The sequence below is a fragment of the Gorilla gorilla genome, chromosome 18 (genome assembly GCF_029281585.2).
Source record: "Gorilla gorilla gorilla isolate KB3781 chromosome 18, NHGRI_mGorGor1-v2.1_pri, whole genome shotgun sequence".
NCBI lineage: Eukaryota > Metazoa > Chordata > Mammalia > Primates > Hominidae > Gorilla > Gorilla gorilla.
The window spans coordinates 86,891,708-86,913,653 of NC_073242.2; the positions used below are offsets into that span (position 1 = coordinate 86,891,708).

The 21,946-nt window shown below is 55.6% G+C and overlaps 1 protein-coding gene across 9 annotated transcripts in view; it reads right to left on the reverse strand.

Moving 5' to 3' along the window:
* Nucleotides 1-321: 321 nt before the first annotated feature.
* The window catches only part of KIFC3 (kinesin family member C3), a 44,328-nt gene continuing 22,703 nt past the window's right edge, over nucleotides 322-21,946 (reverse strand). For 6 of the 9 annotated variants that reach the window (XM_063700248.1, XM_063700251.1, XM_063700250.1 and 3 more), the window contains 16 exons: nucleotides 14,306-14,371; nucleotides 13,623-13,766; nucleotides 13,278-13,517; nucleotides 12,607-12,780; nucleotides 11,888-12,035; nucleotides 11,675-11,805; nucleotides 8,953-9,064; nucleotides 7,534-7,715; nucleotides 6,238-6,342; nucleotides 4,234-4,364; nucleotides 3,543-3,666; nucleotides 3,174-3,303; nucleotides 2,858-3,087; nucleotides 2,414-2,548; nucleotides 1,852-1,960; nucleotides 322-1,032 (listed from right to left, as the gene is read on the reverse strand). In XM_063700248.1, the coding sequence (XP_063556318.1) occupies nucleotides 1,007-1,032; nucleotides 1,852-1,960; nucleotides 2,414-2,548; nucleotides 2,858-3,087; nucleotides 3,174-3,303; nucleotides 3,543-3,666; nucleotides 4,234-4,364; nucleotides 6,238-6,342; nucleotides 7,534-7,715; nucleotides 8,953-9,064; nucleotides 11,675-11,805; nucleotides 11,888-12,035; nucleotides 12,607-12,780; nucleotides 13,278-13,517; nucleotides 13,623-13,766; nucleotides 14,306-14,371 (2,187 nt within the window). In that variant the 3' untranslated portion in view covers nucleotides 322-1,006. The other 3 variants (XM_063700249.1, XM_055364404.2, XM_019012312.4) reach the window with 3 other exon arrangements.

The following is a 21,946-nucleotide window of genomic DNA, read 5'->3' on the forward strand; positions in this document are numbered from 1 at the left end:
CTTTGAAGCTCTCTCCAGCCTTAGTTTCCTTCCCATCAGTAACATGGAGGAATGCCCCTGTTGGGAGGTCAGTTATCGTGGGCACATGGTAGGTACCGCATGAGGCGACTGTGACCACAAACAGAGAAAGTGACCCAGGGTGGGACAGCGCAGGCTCCCCCCAGTTGTTTGTTAAGGACGCATGTCCCTAACTGACCTAGAGGACAGATCCTGGAGGGCTGTGGGGTGACCAGCCAGCGGGGGAGTCCACAAGACCTGCCAGTGCCCCGTCCCCCTAATCAGACCAAGAGGGGCTCACAGACCAACTTTTTCAGACCATACTTGTGTAAAAAGGCTTTTATTTTAATAAGTAAAAATGGCTAAGCTTCCAAAAGTTCTTAAATAGGATTTCAGAGGGAAGAAAATTCAAGAGACCAGCGAGCCAGGCAGGTGAGCGAGCAGCAGAATCCCCCACCCGCTGGCTGCCTCTGCCAGCCATAAACATGGCACAGCCCCATGGCGGGAGGCCATGCGCCTCCGCACACCCCCCCAGCTGCGGGAACCCTCCTTGAAGGAGAGGGGCGGGGAGGGCTGCCATTGGTGCCACCAACCCACCCCAGTCCCCATGGTTTTTGGGTCTGCCCAGAGGCTCCTCGCCCACCCCCTAAGGAGGGGGCTGGCCAGCTCTGCAAGCTGAGGAGAGGAGCCGAGGCAGCCTGGGTGAGAGGCCCACCCTCCTCCACACTCCCGCCCTCCTCACGGGGCCCAGTTCGCTGATGGCCCAGGCCTGCCAGGAAGAGCAGCCACCCCCGCCTTCCCGCCCATGCAATTTGCACTCAGAGCCACAGCCGAGAGACACCGTTTCCTTCTGAACATGTTTCTCATCTCTGAGGGGAGACGGGGCAGAAGAAGAGCCTCCACTCTCGCCTTCCACTCTCGCCTCTACCTCCGGGGGTCCTGGCGCTGCAGCAGGAACAGGCCAGTGAGACCTCAGGGCCCAGCTTCAGGCCCAGCGGGGTCACATCCGTCACACAGGCAGTGGCCGCGACTTCCCTGCAGGGGCATGAGATCATCAGCCTCTTGTCCACTTACCCACCGGCAGCCCACAGCAGTTGGCACCGAGAGCAGGAGGGAACCCAGCAAAAGCACACAGACAAGCGACAGCAGGGGCTAGGCCCAGCTCTGAACAGCAGAACGTCCCAGCGCAGCCCTGCAACCCACTGCGGGCGGGCAGGCGGGCAGCCCTGGGCCACAGGCCCCACACTCACCTAGAGACTCTGCAGCCCCAGCCGTCAGGCTGAAATCAAAGTGACAGGCGTCTCACTGGTGGGCTTGCCTTGGGCCAGTACCCCACAAGACCCTGCTGCTGCTACCCCTTTGGACTCAAGGATGGGCCAGGCCCTCCCATGATCTGGGCTAAACAGGGGCTGGAGCCCTGGGTCCCGGTCCTGTGGCGGGGCTCACTCCTCACCTAGGAGGTAGGCAAGCCCGGCCCTTTCTACCCCCGGGGCAGCTGAGGCACAGGGAGAGGGCTGCAGGGTCTGCTCTGGAGGGGGCTTACTGCACAGGCTCAGCCAGCCCACGCTCAGAGAGCAGGGTCCCAGGGTAGAGTCAGCACCCCCGGCTGAGAGGCTGGGGTCTCCTTACACTGCCCCCTTCCCACAGACCTTCCATTTCCCCACCTGCAGAACGGACACAGCACTGTCTGCCCTGACTACTGCCTGGGGGCAGGGGAGGTTGTAAAACAGGTTCTGGAGAAGGTGTAAGAACTTTTTAAAAAGGAAAGAAAAGAGAAAGCCCATCCAGGTAAGGGCAGCCTGCTGACTATTACCCTGGGGAGACTCCCCACCCACACTGCCACTCCAGGCTCACCTGAGGGCTGCAGCTTCCTCCGGATGGATCCAGGGCGGCTACTGGTCCCAGAGCTGGGGGCTGAGTGGGCCCGTGCCGAGGGCTGTGGCGTCTGACAAGCCGGCTCCCACTGTGAGCAGGGAAGGGCGGATGGGCGGGGGCCACAGCTGCCCTGGCTCCCCACCCTGCTGTGCTTCTCTCTACTCCCCTGCCCTGCCTCCTAACCTCCTAACACCCAGTTTCCTCATCTGCAAAATGGGCATGATGCTCGTGCCCCAGCCTCAGTTATGGCAAGAATTAAATGAGATAATTCATGTAAAGAAGTCAACTAGTTACCACTGAGCATCTACTATGTGCCACCCCCACGGCCAGCTCGTCACCCCACAGGAACCTCCCAGGCCAAGAAGAAATACCTGTACTGAAGAGGCTCCTGGCTGTGGGTTCCAGCCGTAGCTCCACCCACCTCCGGCAGCTTCCCCGCCCCCACTGCTTCAGGACGTCCCCGCCCAGCTCCCTGCTCCTGCCATGACCCAAAGTCTCTGACCCAGGGCCACCTGAGCCAGGCCTGTGACAGTCCCCGTACCTCTAGATGCTCCTGGCTTGACCAGGACCCAAGCTCTGCCCTGCGTAGCCCAGGCCCCAGCTCCACAGAGCGCACCCTCTCAGCAAACTTGAGGGAATAGAGCGTCTCGCTAGTGTTCTTCTCCACAGGGGACACCTAGGGGACACGAGAGCTCACTGCCCACCCGGGCCAGCTGGAGGGGCAGCAGGGTCACGAGAGGGAGCTCACAGCTGGGGCCGTCAGAAGGCTTCCTGGAGAGGCCTGAGGGATGGGGTGGGAGGGCAGGCAACATGGCAGAGGTGGTGTGGTCAAAGGTGGAGAGGAGGGACTGGGAGTTACACAGGGTGTGTGTGGCCAGGTCTAGAGGCGGGGAGGTCCATTTGCACAGCCTGGGGTGACTGGGTCTCACTGCTAGCGTAGCCCCTACATGCTAGGGACTGGCCCGCCCTAACCCAAGGTCCTCACCTGTACCACCATGAGGGTCTTGCTGTCACCACTAAGCGAATCCTGCAGCAGGTAGGTGAGCTTGGAGTTGCGGAAGGGCACGTGGCCCTGGCGGGAGCGCAGGGCAGCAATGACGTCCCCCAGAGCCGACAGCGACTTGTTGATGTGCTGCGCCTCCCGCAGGCGGCTGCCCTCGGCCCCCGACTTGCCCACGCGCTCCGAGCCAGCCAAGTCCACCAGGTTCAGCTTCCCTGCAGGGAAGGCACCCAGCAGATCAGGCCTGCCCTGCCCCTTGGGGTTGTGGGGATCCTCAGGCCAGGCTGCCTGCCACTCTCACCCGTGGTGCGGAGGCCTGTGCTGCAGTCCACGCCTCGCACCGTCACGATGAGCAGCGCATGCGAGCGGGAGCTGTGCTCGTTCAGGTTGGTGAACTCGGTCGTGCGATTAGTGTGGCCAAACTCAAACACCTGGGGGATTGGGAGGAGGGCAGAGGCACAGCGTTGAGAATGGGGTCCTCAGAGTCACCTGGCCCCAAGCACCCATGAGGAGTGGCACCACCCTCCACAGTTTAGATGAGGAAACTGAGGCTCAGAGAGGCGTGGGGACTTGCCCAAGGGTGCGTGCTTAGGACACAGCAGAGCCTACATTCAAACCCAGTTGTGTCCTCTAGAGCAGTGGCTGTGGTCAGGGGCTCCCTCCTCCACACCTTGTTGATGTCGTCCACGCTCTGCACTTGGAACTCAGTCAGCCCTGGTACATACAGCTGCCCACTGCCGTCTGGGCACAGCCGGATCTCCAGTTTTTCCTGAGGCTCTTTCCCTAGCAGGTCCCTGGAGGGGCAGGTGAGACAGTCACCCCCTCCTCCCATTTCCAGCTGCTGTTTGCACTGCACCCAGCCCCCCAGCCAGGAATGTTCCCCCAACCCAGGAAGCCTTCTCCAGCCATCAGCTGAGTGCATCTCTCCTCCTCCAGCTCCTCCACCGCATTCAGCTGAAGACGTGGAGATCTCACTCCACAATACAATGAGCCCCTGTTGGCCGGGCCCCTAGCTGCCCACTCTCACCCGTGGCCACCTGGTGTAGCCCACAGGTAGGGGCAAGGATTGCCTGGGTCTCAGAGAGAGCCCCTCCTCCCCCCAGGACCACCCAACCCACTGGGCTGAGTCAGGACTTGCGGCCAGGTCCCTTGACGGCCTCATCTGGTCCCTACACTCCCTTCAGGAAGACCCCACTTCCTATCCCCCATTGCTCCAGCACCACCCCTGAGGATCCCAAAGCTGCCCCTGAGGCCTGCTTCCCACATACTGGGGGTCCCACCTGAGGACCTCGTTCCAGCACCACCCCGGAGGACCCCAAAGCTGCCCCTGAGGCCTGCTCCACACACCCTGGGGCACCCACCTGAGGACCTCATTGTAGATCTCCGCAGCGCTGACGGTGATGGTGTACTCCCAGTCAGACGCCTTCTCCTGCACCTCGGAGAAGAGCAGCTGCAGGGCCCGCTGGTTGATACCTGGGTTCTCAGCGGTCCCCTGGGGACAGAAGGAAAGGCCCCAGTAAGCCAGGCCTGTCCCCAAAGACACTCGTGTGGTGTCTGTCCCCAAAGCCCCTTGACTACCCCTCACAAGCAAGCCGCCTTGCCCAAAGCTCTTACCTACCTGCCACTGTCCCCCAAAATGCCCTCCACCAGCTGCAGGCAACTGCACCTCTATTTCCCCACCATTAAAATGGCATCGCCCTGCCAGGACTACCCTGAGACTTATAGTGCAGCAGTGGGATGAGGGGTCTGGCCCAGGCCCCACACAGGGCAGCTGAGGGCCAGATGCATGCCTGGCCCTGTGGGGCCACCTGGGAGGGGCACTGGAAATGAATGACCCTGCCACTGCCCAGAAAGGGGCTCAGTCTCAGGGAGGCTGAGACCTGGGCTCTGTGAGTGGTAGAGAGGAGGCACAAGGAGGAGCGGGGCCAGTGTCCTGGGGCAGGACGGGTGGGCCGGCCTTTCTAGAAGGAAACCTGGAGTCCCCACCCGGGACCTCGAGGCCCTGGGAGCCTGGCCCTCACCCCTCTTCTGATAGCACCTCTCACTCACTCTCTATTCCGGCCGCAGGGGCCTCCTGGCTGGGCCTCAGGTGCCCCTGGCATGCTCTGGCCTCTTGGCCTCAGCCCTGCAGCTCCCTCTGCCCCGGGTACTCCTCTGACCGCCCCTTGGCCGGCTCCGTCATCTCCCTCAGGGAGGCTGCTCCCAAGATGCCCCCTCAGGGAGGCTGCTCCTTCGCCCAGCACCCCCAAATGCCGTCCCTCCCCCTAGTCAGTTCCGCATCCCTGGCTTTATTTTTCTCCCTGGCCTGACAGGACACTTGCTGATTTGTGTGGACCCTGCTGTCTCCCCACAGCCAGGTTGGCCCTGTGGGGAGGGCCCTCTGTGGGGGCAGGGACTGTTTGGGTCACAGCTGTGCCTGGCACGATGCCTGATACACCTTATGCATCAGCAGATACACTTGAGGACGAACGCTCTGATGTTCCTGGTGTCACCTCAACACTAAGCAATCCCAAAGCAGAGCGGGGAGCCCAGAGGATGCCGCACACATCCCCTTCCTCCTCCTGCCTGGCCTGGCCTGGCCTGCCCCCACTAACTAGTCTCACCAGTCCCAGAATCGAGGGAACAGCAGAGTCCAGATGGGAAATAGAGGGCCGCCCAGCAGGCCTGGCTAGCCCCTTCCCCTGTCCAGACGCCACACCACCTGGCCTCCTCCTGACCTAGGGAATCAATCCCACAGCACCCCTCAGAGCCAGGGCTAGCTTTCCACTGCCCTCTGCCCACAGTCAAGATCCTTCCTAGTCTCAACGCCCCTCTCCCTGGCCTGCCACCTGCTCCACACACCTGGGAGGGTGCCGGTGACGAGCAGGGAGAGGAAGCCTTGGCCTGGCCCCAGGGACCACCGGCAAGAGCTGGGCTCCCCGTAACAGCCTTCATATGCCAGTCTTGCCCTGGGATCTCCTTGAGGACTGAGACCTGCCACTCATCCCAGATCCCCCAGGCCCGGCCCGAGGCAGCGGTAAAGCAGGAGTGTGCAGTGCACACTCAAGGTGAAATGCAGCCCTGGTCCTGAGAGAGGTGGGTGGCCTGCCCCGGACTCTGTCCCCAAGCCAAGATCCCTGTGATGACAGTCCCCCCTTGCCTCTCTCCCAGTCCTGCTGGGCCCATTGTGGGTGCCCTTGGGCAAGGGGGCCCCCTCTTAAGGCCTGGTGCCTCGGGGCTAACACAGATAACTACAGCCTCTGCTCCTGGGTTATGAGGACGAAATGAGGCAAAACACACACTGCACAATACCCCAAGACCAATGAGGGAGCCCGCATTCCCTTCATGCTTCACTGTGAACCCCCACCCCATTGGGCAGCACCCACCTCCATCGTGTATGTCTTGCCGGCGCCCGTCTGGCCGTACGCAAAGATGCAGACATTGAAGCCATCAATGCAAGAGGTGACCAGGGCCTGCACCTCCTGGAACACCTGGGAGGGTAGTGGGAGGGAGGCTGGTGGGGGGCTTCCAGGGCCGCTGGGACCACCAGCTACAAGTCCAGCCACCTCCCCAACCATACTGTCCTTCAGCAACACCACATCACGTGTTACTGCAGTCACTCAGCTCACAGTGATTCGTGACTCATGAGTCATACATTAGACATCAGTGGGCAACCGGGCCGCCCAAAAACTGCAGGGAAGACAGGCCAGTGCCTGCTGCCCTTCCCCCAGCTCCTCCTGCTCTCTCTCAAAGAGTGCTCAGCACAAGGAAGGTGGAGGCCAGCACATGCCTGGGGCCTCTCTGGCCTGGGCCTGCCTGCCAGCTGTCAGAGGATGGGGGCAAAGATAGAACCAGACATGAGAACAGGAGGGCACAGGCCTGGCAGGGCTGGCAGGTTGGTCTGGGCAGAGATAAGGGAAGAGTGGACACTGAGAACACATGGTTCTCATACAGCCTCAGGGGGTTGGGGGATTCCTAGGAAGGCCCAGGGCACTGATACAGGAGGGTATTCCCAGATGGGGAAGATGGGCAGGGTCATGAAGATGGATGGGGCCATGTGGGTGGGCAGTCACAGCCATGGGGGTGGGAGGGGCTGTGATGGTGGGAGGGGCCTGAAAGTGGGTGAGGCCACATGGTGGGAAGATGGGAGGGGCCTGAGGGTGGGTGGGGCCATGCAGATGGGAGGAGCCACAGCATGAGGGTGGGATGGGCTGTGATGGTAGGAGGGGCCTTGAGAGTGGGCAGGGCCATGCAGTGGAAGGGGCCACCTGAATGGGAGGACCCAAAGCCATGGTGGTGGGAGGGGCTGTGGATATAGGAGGGGCCACATGGTGGGAGGAGCCACAGCTGAGAGAATGGAATGAGTTACGATAGTGGGAAGGGCCTCAAGGGTGGGCGGGGCCACACGGTAGAAGGGGCCTTGGGGACGGGAGGAACCACAGCCATGGGAGGGGATGGGCTGTGTCTGGATCTCTCCTTCCTAAGGAGGCTTTCAAGGCCTTCAGTCTTAACTTCCCACCCTCTTCTGTCCTCCAGAGGAAGGAGCAGGACCCTGGCTCCCCACTTCTGATTCCTGCAGCCCCCACTCTTAACGCTTCTTCTTGCCCAGCGCCCCCGCTCCCTGTGAGTCCGTCTTTCCCTCTCTCCATTGCTTTCCCTTTCCCGCATGGGGCCACACTCACGTCCTGCTGCGAGGCCTGTGGGGAGAAGACCTTGTCCAGCTCGAAGGACACAGGCTTGCCCTTGTGCAGCAGGTGGATGATGGAGTCGTCGTCGGCATCGAAAGTCACAGCGTTGGTGGCCTCAGGTCCTTCCCCATCCTCTTTGGTGACTGGCCGGACACGAGCAATCACTCGGATGTTCCCTGGATTGGTTGGGGATGGGGAAATGGGTCCAGGCCATGTCAAGACCAGTCTCCATTCTGGTCCACTGGTGTCCCAGGCAGACTAGTTGACCTAGGAGTCCCCTGACTTTTAAGCACAGCCCCCTAGGGGAAGGGGGCCCACAAAGCTGTTATCCGTCATTCACACTATAGTATGAAGTCACTTAGTACATTTCTTCTTGAACAGACCAGTTGACTGGGGTGGAGCTCTGCCTTGGGGATGGGGAGGAAAGGTCAGTTGTGGGGCTCAGGCACTGCACCCCGTCAGGGTGAGACACCAGAACGGACACTCTTTTTCTCCCTGGACTTCAGTTTCTTCAACCAGACAATGAGGGGCTTGGGCCCCAATGAGCAAAGAGCCTTGTCCTGAATGGCAGGACAGGGCTTAGGAATCAGATGGGCATATAGCCCCAGGCAGCAGGTGATGACTGGTGGTGTATCTGAGGGCCCAGATAGTGGGGCAGCCACAGGGGTATCTGGCAGCATGAGCTGGTCATGCCACCATCTACTTCCAGCCTTTGTTGGGATCCCTGTGCTCTTGGAATGAAGAGGAAACACCCCCCACTGCCAGCAGGGCCCACCTGCCCTCCCTTCTCACCCATCCGTTCCAGCTCACTGTCCAGGTCTCAGCTCTAACTTTGCCTTCTCTGGGAAGCCCCTCAACACACTTGCCTGTCCCATACCCAGGAAAGCCTGTCACAGCCCTGGAAGGGGGCAGGGTTGGGGTTCCCTGACAATCATCATTGTTGATTCTCACACTAAAGTGTGCACCAGGAGGCAGTCTGTGGGGCCATGACCATAGCCTCGGGCTGGAACGGCACCTGGCACAGAGCAGGCACTCTAGAGCTCCATGCAGTGAATGGTAGAGTCTCAAGCTTGACCAGGCAGGCCCCAGGTCAGAATAAGCGGCTTTCCAGCTGCCACCAACCCAATGCTACAACACCACACCCCTCGGCTATCCAGGGCCTGGGGAGTCACCTGCCCAGGCACTGGGGCCAGGGCTTCTGAGCTGGACAGACTCAAGTTCAAATCCAAGGCAGACCATTTAATATCCATGTGGCTTTGAGCAAGTTCCCTGCCTTCTCTGTGCCTCTGTTTCCTTATCTACAGAGATAGGATTAGAATAGTGCCTCAATGGTGGGGTGAGCTCCAAGCATGACTGCCAAGCCAGGTCGAGGACCCCGAGGCCAGCGCCCACCCCCAGCCCTCCTGCAGTCACCTTTCAGCCGCACGAGCTCATTGTGGCACTTCTTACGCAGCTGCAGCTCGCGGCGGTACTTGCGCAGCAGCTCCTGGTTGTTGCTGTTGACCTCCTCGATGGCCTGGCCTATCTGGTGGGGGGTGCACACCACTGTCAGGGGGCCGGCTCCATCAGCCTTACCGGCCTGACTGCCCACCCCTGAGGGTTGCTCACTGCCTCCTGCCCCTGGCTGAGTACCTGACACACGCTGTCACATGTCAGACTGTCCCAGTCACCCCTCTGGGTAGGTAGTGCTACCATCCCCATTTTACAGATGATGAAACTGAGCCCCAGAGACACGAAGCTGACAGCTTGAGGCTGCTCTGCTAATAAGCATAGAGCCAGGACTCAGCCCTCCACACCACAGCACTAGTGCTTGACTATGTGATTCAGCCAGACTCAAATTCCACCTCTGCCCCTGAGTAGCTGGGGACCTGAGACCACTGGCTCAATGTCTTTAAGCCTCAATTTTCTCATCTGGAAAGCAGGGATAATACCATCTAACTCATGAATCGGTAAAGATCTCCCAGTTACATTTCACAGGTGGAAAAAAGATGCAAAATCACACATACAGTATCACACTGTACACAAATCACACATCCCCTTTCTGGAGTAGAAGGGAAGTGTATACAGTGTATACAGTCTTCCCTTAGTAACCGTGGAGGATATAAAAATCCACAGATGCTCAAGCCCCTGATATAAAATGATATAGTGTTTGCCTGTAACCTACACACATCCTCCCATATACTTTATTTTTTTTGAGACAGGGTCTTGCTCTGTTGCCCAGGCTGGAAGTGCAATCACAGCTCCATGGATGTGGTGGAAACTCACTGTGAGTGGTGTTATCTTGGCTCACTGCAGCCTCGACCTCCCAGACCCAAGCAATCCCCCCACCTCAGCCTCCAGAGTAGCTGGGACTACAGGTGCAGGCCACCGCACTCAGCTCGTTTTTTTATATTTTTTTGTAGAGATGGGGTCCCACTATGTTGCCGAGGCTGGTCTTGAACTCCTGGGCTCAAGTGCTCCTCCTGCCTCAGCCTCCCAAAGTGTTGGGATTACAGGTGTGAGCCACTGTGCCCAGCCCCTCCCGTGTACTTTAAATCATCTCCAGGTTACTTATAATATCTAATACAATGAAAATGCTGGGTAGGAGCTGGGTGCGGTGGCTCATGCCTGTAATGCCAGCACTTTGGGAGGCGGAGGTGGGTGGATCACCTGAGGTCAGGAGTTCAAAACCAGCCTGGCCAACATGGTGAAGCCCAGCCTCTATTAAAAATACAAAACAAACAAACAAACAAACAAACAAAACTAGCCCGGCATGGTGGCATGCCTGTAATCCCAGCTACCCAGGAGGCTGAGGCAGGAGAGTCGCTTCAACCCGGGAGGTGGGGGTTGCAGTAAGCTGAGATCCCGCCATTGCACTCCAGCCTGGGCAACAAGAGCGAAACACTGTCTCAAAAAAAAAAAAAAAATGCTGTGTAAATAGTTGTTATATGTTATTTTTTATTTCTATTATTTCTAATTGTTGTACTGTTAATTTTTTTCAAATATTTTTGATCTGTGGTTGTTTGAATCTGGGAATGCAGAACCTGTGGATGGGGGAAGGGCCTACCATATATTCACACACACACACACACACACACACGCAATTGGCTTAAGCATGCTCAGAACAGTCGGGGGAAATGCTGAGAGGCCACATTGGAGGAGTTGGGTGGGTGGCAGAGAGGCCTTTCCTATTCACCTGATGCCCTGCTATGGAGTTTGACTTTTCACCACGTGCATGTATTACTGATATAGTCTTTTAAAGGAGAAGAACTATATTCTGTTCCCAAAATATATTAGTCTTTGCAAAGCTATCATACAAATTCAAGGAGCTAACGGCTATAAACAGCTCGACATGTAGGAGGCACTTAAGAGGCGCTGGTTATTCTCATATGTACAAGTACAGCTTGAAAGAATTAAGTTAAACCTAACAGAGGTAAGACTGTATCGGTCAGTCATGGTGGCTCACACCAATAATCTCAGCACTGCGGGAGGCCAAGGCAGGAGGACTGCTTGAAGCCAGGAGTTCAAGACCAGCCTGGGCAACATAATGAACCCTGTCTCTAATAAATAATTTTTTAAAAAAATACGTATGTAGCATGTTTTTTGTTTGTTTTTGAGATAAAGTCTCGCTGTCACACAGGCTGAAGTGCAGTGGCACGATCTTGGTTCACCGCAACCTCCGCCTTCTGGGTTCAAGTGATTCTCCTGCCTCAGCCTCCCAAGTAGCTGGAATTAACAGGCACCTGCCACCCATGCCCAGCTAATTTTTGTAATTTTAGTAGAGACGAAGTTTCGCCTTGTTGTCCAGGCTGGTCTCAAACTCCTGACCTCAAGTGATCCGCCTGCCTCGGCCTCCCAAAGTGTTGGAATTACAGGTGTGAGCCACCACGCCTGGCCTGCATGTTTGAAATATGAAGTTATCTGTAACATGTTTGGTTTAAACAATCATAGTAAGACAAACAGCCGAATGCCTGCCCTGAGCAGTCTAGTTTCAAACAGGGCCTATAAGGGCAGCAGTAAGTGTTACGGTGGGTGGGGCAGGGGCTGCTGTCTGAGGGGCTTTGTCTGAGCTTTGGAGGGACGCCCTGAGTGGATGTCGTGCCTCTCCCAGTGCACCCCCTTAGCCTGGACCCTCCCACCCACTGCCCTCGCTCACCTCGGCCTTGACGCTCCTGAGGGCCTCCTGCAGCAGCAGTGGGAAGCCGCGCACCTGCCGCTTGAGCCCATTGTAGTCGTTGGTGAGGGTCCGCAGTGCCGGCTGCAAGGTCAGCAAGTTGGTCCGGACGCCTATGGGGACACTCGAGCTGTGAGGCGGGAGGGGATGAGGGGCCGCAGCGTGGGGCAGACAGGGCCCAGCTGGTCAGCTCACCTGCTAGATTCTCGTGCACAGCCTTCATCTCCACCTGGGCTCTGGCAAAGGCCTCCTCAATGGCCCGGTTCTTGTCCTCTTCCAGGGACTGCATCTCCTCCAGCATCTGCCCATGGGCCCGCTCCAGCTCTGACTCGTACATGGCAATCTGGCCAGACCAGGAAAAGGCTCAGTACCTCGAAGTGCGGGAGGGAGAGGGGCAGGTGCCACACCGAGAAAGAAACTGGTCACCTCCCATGCACATGAACACACATGCACACACACATGTGCACACCCAGAGGGGTAGAATGGCCTTGTCTCCCTCCCCCTACAGGGCTGTGAGCTCTGGGCATTGGCCCCAACACCAACCCAGTGCTGAGCACACATCAGGTGCCCAAGCCACGTGCCCTCAGGAAGGTAGGAGAGGGCCTCTGTGATGACAGTGACAAGTGCCACGTAGAGCTTACTGAGCACAGCCTGTGTGCTGGGCCGTGGGCACAAAGCTTCTTGGGATCACGTTCCTGAGTCCCCACTGTGAGGTGGGTTCTGGGACCAGATCGTGTTATAATAGATGAGGAAAAGGAAACCAGACAAAACTTGCCCTGGGTCCCGTGGCCATCGGGGAGAGGAGGGACTGGACCCCGTGTCTGTGGGGTACCCAAATGTTTAACCGATGCATTGGCCCAAGGGCCTGCCTCTGGCTTCCTGGCTGGGCATGTGCCCCCACACAGCCTGGGTACCTGCGCCCGGAGCCGCGCGGTCAGCTGGTGTGAGCTCTGCAGCTGCTGTTCCATCTCCTTCAGCACCTGCCTCTGCATAGCCACCTGCTCCTGCAGGTGCTGGTTCCGGGCCTGGGACTCGCTGAGGGCCTGCTTGGTCTTGGACGACTCCACCTCCACTGTCTTGATGACATACTGCAGGGTGAGGGAGGAATGGCACGTGGAGCCAGCGGGCACCGGACCTCACCCAAGAGCCTGAGACGCAGCCGGCCAGGGGAAGGAACTCTCGGGAACATCCCACTCAGAAACCAGAAAAAAACTAGAGGAGCCTTGAGGTCCTGGCTTTCCAGAAAGCTGGCGGGGTCTCCTGGAACCTTCTCAGCTTAACAAGAGGCTACTATGAGCCTGGCTGGGGCCCCATCCTGGGTACAAACAAGAAAGGCAAAAAGACGGGGGCAGAATCCAGGGGCTGCGCTGCATCTGTGCCTGGCAGCTCAGCTGTTGGATACCTACTCGGTGCCTGGCCCTGGATACAGGAAGGGGAAGGGGCAGGACCAAGCACAGAACTGGAATGATTCTTCCACCCACACACACCTACCTATTCACCAGGACAAGCCCCCCTTATGGGCTGGCCCTGCCCCAGGTGCCAGGGGCCTTGGGCTGAGGCACAGATCAGGTGGGCCAGGGCTCACCTTGACAGGTGGGGACTGGGCCCGCAGGCTGGCAATGGTCTCGTGGCTGTCACGCAGGCGCCGACTGAGCCGCTCCTCCTCCTGTGCCTTCTCAGCCAGGCAGTCCTTGAGCCGCAGCTCCACCTCAGCCAGCCGGTCGGTCTTCTGCTGCACCTCTAGGTTCAGCTCTGACAGCATGCCTTTGCTTTCCGCCATCTCCAGCTGCAGCTGGGACAGCTTGTCACGGAGCTGGGCGCTCTCCTGCAGCCATTGGGAGGCACTGGATGAGTGCAAGGGACAGGCTCACTGTGAGGAGCTGGGGTGGCCCTCCAGGACCAGCATGGGGACCGCGGCCATTCTGCTCACCTGGCTGTGCTCACAACCTGGGCAGGGACCTGCTGGCTTTGTGCGCAGCTCTTGCAGCTCGGCCTCACAGCGCCGCATCTCCTGCCTCAGTCGCTCATTCTCTACCATCAGCAGGTCCCGGTGCTTCTCCAAGTCGGTGCCCCCCTGCAGAGAGCCAGGGCCGAGGGGGCGCATGTGGTGAGGGCAGATGACGGGGGAAAGAAGAGAGGCCCGTGGAGATGGCAAAAGGGCAGGGAAGAGAGGAGAGGTGTGGAGAAAGGCAGAGGGAAGGAGAAAAAGAAAAAGAAAAAGGCAAGGGCAAGAGAGGAGGGAACAAGCTCAAGAGAGAAACCAAGAGAAAGACAGTGGAGGGCAGAGTTGAGAAGGGTGGTGACCCAGAGCCTGCTCTCCCTGCTGCCCCCACCCTATTCTGAGTGTGAAGGTCACAAGGAGAGATATATTTATACCAGGGTTCACACTCCCGTTTAATGTCAGCAACAGAGAAGGAACCTCCCACCCCCTGGAGCCACAAGGCCTCTGAGGGGTACTAGGAGGTGGGGATAAGGCTCTCGGCGTGTTTCTGAGACAGGGTGGGATGTGCGGGCTCAGGAGAGAGAGGGTCGCACCCCCTGCCCCTGGCAGGGCCCATCTGCACAAGGCAGGCCAGCCCCCTGCGCTACCCCAGGACAGCCTTGTGGCCTCACCAGCTCAGATCGCAGTCGGCTCACTTCCTGGGCCTGGCTAATGAGCTTCTCCTTCAGGTGTTCTACCTGTGGGCACAGAGTCAGGAGCAAGGTGAGCCTCAGTCCTCAGCTCCAGCCTACGCCCAGGCCTCCTACCCAGCACCAGGGATGACTGATGTGGCCGTGGCTTCTTCTAAGGCTGTGGCCTTAGGTTCCCCTATGTTCAAGCATCCCATCACACCTGGGACTTCAGGTGAGAGAAACCTGGGCTGGTGCTGACAGCCTCCCGCACCCTCTCCCTCCACAGGACAGAGCCAACCCCAGCTCTTCAGGAAAGCCCAGAGAGCAAGTGCAACCAAGGCCACCCCAATGCCCCCTGGGCCCACCCAACACCAGCCCACCCTCAGGACCCCTCACTACACGAGCCCCTCCCAAAGTCCTGTACCTGCCTGTGTCTATGTAATTTTATGTTCTCTCTCTTTAAAGGGGCCCCCAGATTGTACATACTCCAGGTCCTCCGAGCCCTAGATCCACCCTGGCCCAGCCCCCAGAATTTTCCACTTGGGGTGGTCTCTGGCAAGTCAGCCTGTGGAGATGGGTCTGCCAGTGGCCAGGGCACACTCAGAACCTGTGTCCACCCCTGCTCCCAATCTGCCTCGCAGGAAAGCTGTGGCAGCCAAGGCTGTTAGAGGGGGAAGGGGGTGTGCACCCCATGAGGAAGCCACGGTTACCTAGCTTATCCGGACCCCAGAAGAGGGGACACCATCATGGTGCCAGTCCCATGAGGGCAGATCCCAGGGGAGCAACCCTTCCCCGGCGCTGTCCTCCAGCCAGCCATCCCCTCCGAAGGCCCTAGACCCTGGTCTCACATCAGCCCACCCCCAGAAACCTCTCTCAGGAAACAATCCACAGACACAGACTTTGGCTCCAGCTTCCGTCAGGGCATGTTTAGGACTTTTCTTGCAGAACGTCCTGTGGTGAGCACCCCCCACCTCGGGAAAGGTGCGCTAAGAGCCAGATTCCTATGTGGTGGTTTAGGAGGTTTACACAGCTGGGTTCTCATTACTAAATGATAGGCAACAACGTCCACTGATTACAGGGGACAGCCAGGTAAGGCAGGTGAGGGGCTGTGCAGGGCTTGGCTCCCAAGAACCCTCTAAGAAGGCGGCCACCACGTACTCTCCTCGGACCACAGGAGGTGAGAACGCACACCCAGCATCGCCAAAATTCTCATCTTTCAAGAGAGGCCTAGGCCAGCCTGAGCAACACAGCAAGACCCCATCTCTACAAAAAGTTTCAAAACTCAGCCGAGTGCACCAGTGCACGCTTATAATCCCAGCTGTAATCCGGGGGGTTAGGTGGGAGGATCACCTGAGCCCAGGAGTTTGAAGCTGCAGTAAGCTATGATAGCATCACTGTACCCCAGGGTGACAGAGCGAGGCTGTCTAAAAAAAATAAAATAAAAATAGAGGCTTAGAGTCCGCCCCCTTAGCACTCAGCAGCATGCATCAGCCATAGTTAAGACAGGCCAGACATCTGGATTTTGGGGGTGTGTGTAAAATCTCCCTACTTTACATGGTTGAGATGTCATCAAACAAGTCTGTGTCATCAAACAAGGTAGTGTTCGGCCTCGGAGGTCCCTGTCTCCCAGGGCAGGGGAGAACGGCTGACTCACAGCAGCTAGGCCAGCTCTGAGCGGTCAGGGAGGAAGTGGACCAAGGGATCCACCCCCACCTCTGAGGAAAAGGCCAGGGAGCTGGCACTGCCTGCTCTTGGTGGGGCAGGGGGATTCCAAGATGCAAGACCCAGGTGAAAGGCTGGGGGCCTAGCCAGGCCTCCTGGGGGACAAGCAGGTGACCCAAGGGCCAGACCCCTGGAGGTCAGCTCTGCCGCCACCTGCACAAACACATTCCTTCCTAGCAACACGCTGGGCCACGGGCCAGGCAGGGAGGCAGAGCTTGTGCCACTTCTCTGCCCGCTCAGTGCCCGATGAGAGGACGGCTCAAGTCCTTTGGCCTCTGGGTGGGAGTAGGGACAGTTTGCATGAGGCAGCCTTTCTGCTTTCGTCCTAAAATTGAGAATACCCTGAATAAGCACCCTTAGAGGAGTGGGCAGGTGAATTACAATGTGTATATATAGTACATAGACTATTCTGTCATCATTACATTCATGTTTATCAGGAGTTTTAAATGTCATGGGGAAAGGCTCATCAACATATTAAGTCCAAGAAACATCTGAAAAACCATTGAGTGTACAGCACTAAAAAGTGGGGGTCTCTGGGCTGTGGAATTATAGTTGACAAAATCTTTATGCTTTTCAGTAATTTTTTTTTTCTTTTTGAGACAGGGTCTCACTCTGTCACCCAGGCTGGAGTGCAGTGCCTCGATCTAGGCTCACTGCAGCCTAGACCTCCTGGACTCAAGCCATCCTCCCATCTCAGCCTCCCGAGTAGCTGGGACTGCAAGCACATACCATCATGCCCGGCTAATTTTTTTTTTTTTTAAATGTATAGAAGGGTCTTGCCATTTTGCCCAAGCTGGCCTTGAATTCCTGGCCTCAAGCAGTCTTCCTGCCTCAGCCTCCCAAAGTGCTGGGATTACCGTTGTGAGCCCCTGTGCCCGGCCAGTAATTTTTCAGTCTCAAAGAATACGTAATTCCTACTCTCCCTACCCTGACATAAGTGAACTGACTTCCTTTTCAAAAGGTTGAAGTCTCCTTCCACGCCCCCTCCCTCCCCAGACAGGCTGCTGCCTCAGCATGGGGCTGGGCGTGCTAACCTTGATCATCTCCACTGCCGCCACTGCCAGGCACTCAGACCCCGATGCAGGGAGAGTGGGGTTTGCCAGTGTTTGCTGGGGGTGGGAGGCGGGATACCCACCAGCCACCTGCCTGCGGCCCAGGGTTCTGTTCTGTCCTTGCATCACAATGGGAACCTGGGGGCTCCTGGGCTCTGTCTGGAATCTCAGAGGGGCACCCAGAAGGAAGTGGCCGCAACCGGGGCAGGCTGGGGAGCATAGGGGATGGTGAGGGAGTTGAGGAAGGGGCTATAAAAGGCCCCTTTGTTCAGAGGTGTCAGACACTAGGTCATCTCTGGCTTCTTGAAGGCAGCAAAGCAGGGGGAATGTGACTGAGACGCAGCAGACTGGCACCACGAGCACTCTGGCCAAGGCACCAGTGGCCTGCTCCGTGGCAGGTGGTTGGCCAGCTCTACTGGGGGCTAGGTCTCGGGCTTGTAGGGAAGATGTCTGCTTTCTCCTGCACTTGAAGGCAGGCAATCTCTCAGAGTTAGGGAAAACAGGCAAGAAGTCAGAGAGAAACGGAGGCACCTGGGGAAAGCGGATGGGAGATGGCCTGGGAGCAGTGAGAGCCAAGAGCAGGCAGGGCCAGAGGGCAGGGCCTTCACTCACCGCAGCTTCCAGCCAGCAAGGGCCATCCGTGTCTCTAAGCCCAACAGGGGAGGGTCCCGAGCACCACCCTGGGCCCGATACATACTTGTGGCCACAAAGGGGCAGCGGGCACATGCCTGAGCCCAAGACACAGGACGGAGGAGAAAGCAGACTCCCCACTAGGCCGCTGAGACGGTCCCAGGACAGCATGGACGTCAATCCAGGGCTGAGGACGGACCAGGCTGGGGCTGTGCGACACTCCTCCTGGGCCCAAGCTCCTCATCAGCCAGAGCAACTGAATCACGGGCCCGCTGCAGGGGGCGTCGCCCTGCCTGCTCAAGGGGAAGAGGGAGCTGGGCCTGTCTGCCGGCTTGACACCACCTGCATTTACACTTCACAGGCAGAAGCGGCTCGACCGAGGGTGGGGCCGGCCAGCCCAGGTCTTTGTGTTTTCTCAGCTGTCTGCTTCCAAGGCGGCCTCTTAACATCACAGAAAGAAAACCTGCTGGTTACCTCCTTACCTCCCACCAAGCCCAGTCAACGATCATCAGCTGTCTGCTGAGGAAAAGCGGGCTCTCCCAGGCTGAAGCTGCTGAGCTGGGAAGGCCAGAGGGTCTGGGATCCAGACAACCTCAAGGAAACTCAGCACAGAGGCCAGCGGGGCGGCCCTGGGAGCACACCCTGTGGAGCCCACAGAAGGCCTGATCCTGGCTGTATGACCACCGGCCAGGCCTATCTGTCCCCTGTCCATGCCACCCTGCCTCTGTTGCCAAGTCTTCACCTCTGGGTCCTTCCGCCACTGATGGGCAGTAATAGCAGCTGACAATTCGAATTCTAAAGCCAGGCTGCCCAGGTTCTAATCCAGACATCCCCTTACCTGCTGGGTAACCTTGGACAAGTCTCTTAAGTTCTCTATGTCTCTTAGTTTCCTTATTTGTATAATGAGGCTACCTCATGGAGGCTGTCTCGAGGATTAAACGAGATGATATATGCGAAGGCAGGGATTTTTGTCTGTTGTGTTCAGCACTGTACTCCCAGTGCCTGGAACAGTGCCTGGTACACAGTAGGTGTTCAGTAAGTACCTGTAGGAAGAATGCTGAATGCATGAGGGGCCAGCCAGAGCAGAACTTGTGGATGAGGTTGGTAAGCAGAGACAGAAAGGGTGGTGGGGCTGGAATGTGCTAAAGGATGGTCATCTCCACCAAAGGCAGGAGCTGCCACTAGACCTCAAGCGGTGGGTGCCATGTGGGAATGTCAGCTCAGAGATGCCACATCTTCCAATATTTTATGACAAAAAGGAAGTCTAGAGTTTTATGTGAATTTAATTAAGATTTGAATGTTGGAATTAATTTGATTTTAAAAGCAGGGCAATTAGAACTAATAAATTCAGCAAAGTTGAAGGATACAAAATGAACACACAAAAATCAGTTACATTTCTACAACTAACAATAAACAATCCAAAAAGGAAATTAAGAAAATAATTCCATTTACAATAGCATCAAAAAGAATAAAGTACTGAGGAATAAACTTAACAAAGGTTAAATATTGTATGCTAAAAACTACAAGATATTGGTGAAAGAAATTAAAGATGACACCAATAAATGGAAAGACATTCCACGTTCATGGATTAGAAGATTTAATATTGATAAGGTGTCAGTACTACCCAAAGTGATCTACAGATTCAATGCAATGCCTAACAAAATCCCAATAACATTTTCTAAAGAAATAGAAAAATCCATATCAAGGGACACCACATAGCTAAAACAGTCTTGAAAGACTGAAGGTCTCACACTTCCTGATTTCAAAACTCACTAAAAAGCTACAGCAATTGGCCAGGCGCGGAGGCTCATGCCTGTAATCCCAGCACTTTGGGAGGCCGAGGCAGGCAGATCACCTGAGGTCAGAAGTTTGAGGCCACCCTGGCCAACGTGACGAAACCCCATCTCTACTAAAAATACAAAAATTAGCCGGGCCTCATGGCAGGCGCCTGTAATCCCAGCTACTCAGGAGGCTGAGGCAGGAGAATCGCTTGAACCCGAGAGGCAGAGGTCGCAGTGAGCTGAGATCGCACCACTGCACTCCTGACGGGGCAGCAGAGCAAGACTCCATCTCAAATTTAAAAAAAAATTAAAAAAAAAAAAAGCTACAGCAATCAAAGCAGTGTGGTACTGACATTAAAACAGACATAAAGACCAATGGAATGGAATACAGAGTCCAGAAATAAACCCTCGCATATATGGTTAAATGATTTTTGACAAGGTTGCCAAGATCATTTAATGTGGGAAAGGATAATCTTTTCAACAAATGGTGCTGAGAAAACTGGATATCCACAGGCAAAAGAATGGAGTTGGATCCTTACCTTATACCATACACAAAAATTAACTCAAAATAGATCAAAGAGGGCCAGGCGCGGTGTAATCCCAGCACTTTGGGAGGCCAAGGTAGGAGGAGTGCTCAAGCCCAGGAGTTCAAGACCAGCCTGGGCAACATAGGGAAACCCTGTCTCTACAACAAGTAACCAAAATCAGCTGGGCACGGTGGCACACGCCTGTGGTACCAGCTACTAGGGAGGCTGAGGCGGGTGGATCACTTGAGCCCAGGAGGCCAAGGCCACAGTGAGCCATGACTATCCCACCACACTGCAGCCTGGGCAATACAGCAAGATCTTGTGTCAAAACAAAAAACAAAAAACCCCAAGGACCTAAACGTGAGAGCTAAAACTATAAAACTCTCAGAAGAAAATAGAGGAGCAAATGTCATGACATTAAATTTGGCAATGACTTCTTGGATATAACACCAAAAGTAGAGGCAATAAAAGAAAAAATAGGTAAGTCAGACTTTATCAAAATTAAAAACTTTTGTATAACAAAGGACACTATCAACAGAGTGAAAAGGCAACACGTGGAAAATACTCGCAAATCATTTATCTGATAAGGAGTTATTATCCTGGATATATAAAGAACTATAACTCAACAACAACAAACCCAATTTAAGAATGAGCAAAGAACTTGAATAGCAGTTTCTCCAGAGAAGACATACAAATAACTAAAACACACATGAAAAGATATTTAATATCACTGGCATTAGGGAAATGCAAATCAAAACCACTATGAGATACCACTGCACACCTATTAGGATGGCTGTTACAAAAATGAAAATAAGCAGGAGCGAGTCCCAGCTACTCCAGGAGGCTGAGGCACAAAGATTGCCTGAGGCCAGGAGTTCAGAGGCTGCAGTGAGCTACGACCATGAACGGCCACTGCACTCTAGCCTGGGCAACATAGCGAGACCTCATCTCTACAAATAAATAAAGAAAATGAAAAACAAGTGCTGATAAGGATATGGAGAAACTGGAACCCGTGTGCACTGTTAGTGGGAATGTAAAATGATGCGGCCACTATGGAAAACAGTATGATGGTTCCTCAAAAAATTAAAAATAGAACTATCATATGATCCAGCAATTCCATTTCTGGGTATATACCCAAAATAACTTAAAGGAGGGGTTCAAAGAGATACTTGTACACTCATGTTTATAGCAGCATTATTCACAGTAACCAAAAGGTGGAAGCAGCCCATGGTTGGATGAATGGAAAAACAAAACAAACAAAACGTGGTATATCCATACAATGCAATGTTACTCAGCCTTAAAAAGGAAGAAAATTCTGACGCATGCTACATAGATGAACTTTGAGGACATTATACTAAGTGAAATAAGCCAGTCACAGAAGGACAAATATTGGATGATTCCACTTACATGAGTAGTCAAACCCACGGAGACAGATGGCGAATGAGGAGTTATTCTTTAATGAGGCCCAAATTTCAGTAGGGAAGATGAAAAGAGTTCTGGAGATGGATGGTGTATTAGTCAGTTTTCACACTGCTATAAAGAAATACCTGAGACTGGGTAATTTATAAAGAAAAGAGGTTTCATCAGACATGGTGGCTCACACCGGTAATCCCAGCACTTTGGGAGGCCGAGGCAGGTGGATCACTTGAGGTCAGGAGTCTAAGACCAGCCTGGCCAACATGGTGAAACCCTGTCTCTACTAAAAATACAAAAGCCGGGTGTGGTGGCGTACACCTGTAGTCCCAGCTATGCGGGAGCCAGAGACAGGAGAATCACTTGAACCCAGGAGGCGGAAGTTGCAGTGAGCTGAGATTGTGCCACTGTACTCCAGCCTGGGAGACAGAGACTCCATCTCAAAAAATAAAAATACATAAATAAATAAATGAGTAGATAGATAAATAAAAGAGGTTTAATTGACTCACAGTTCCA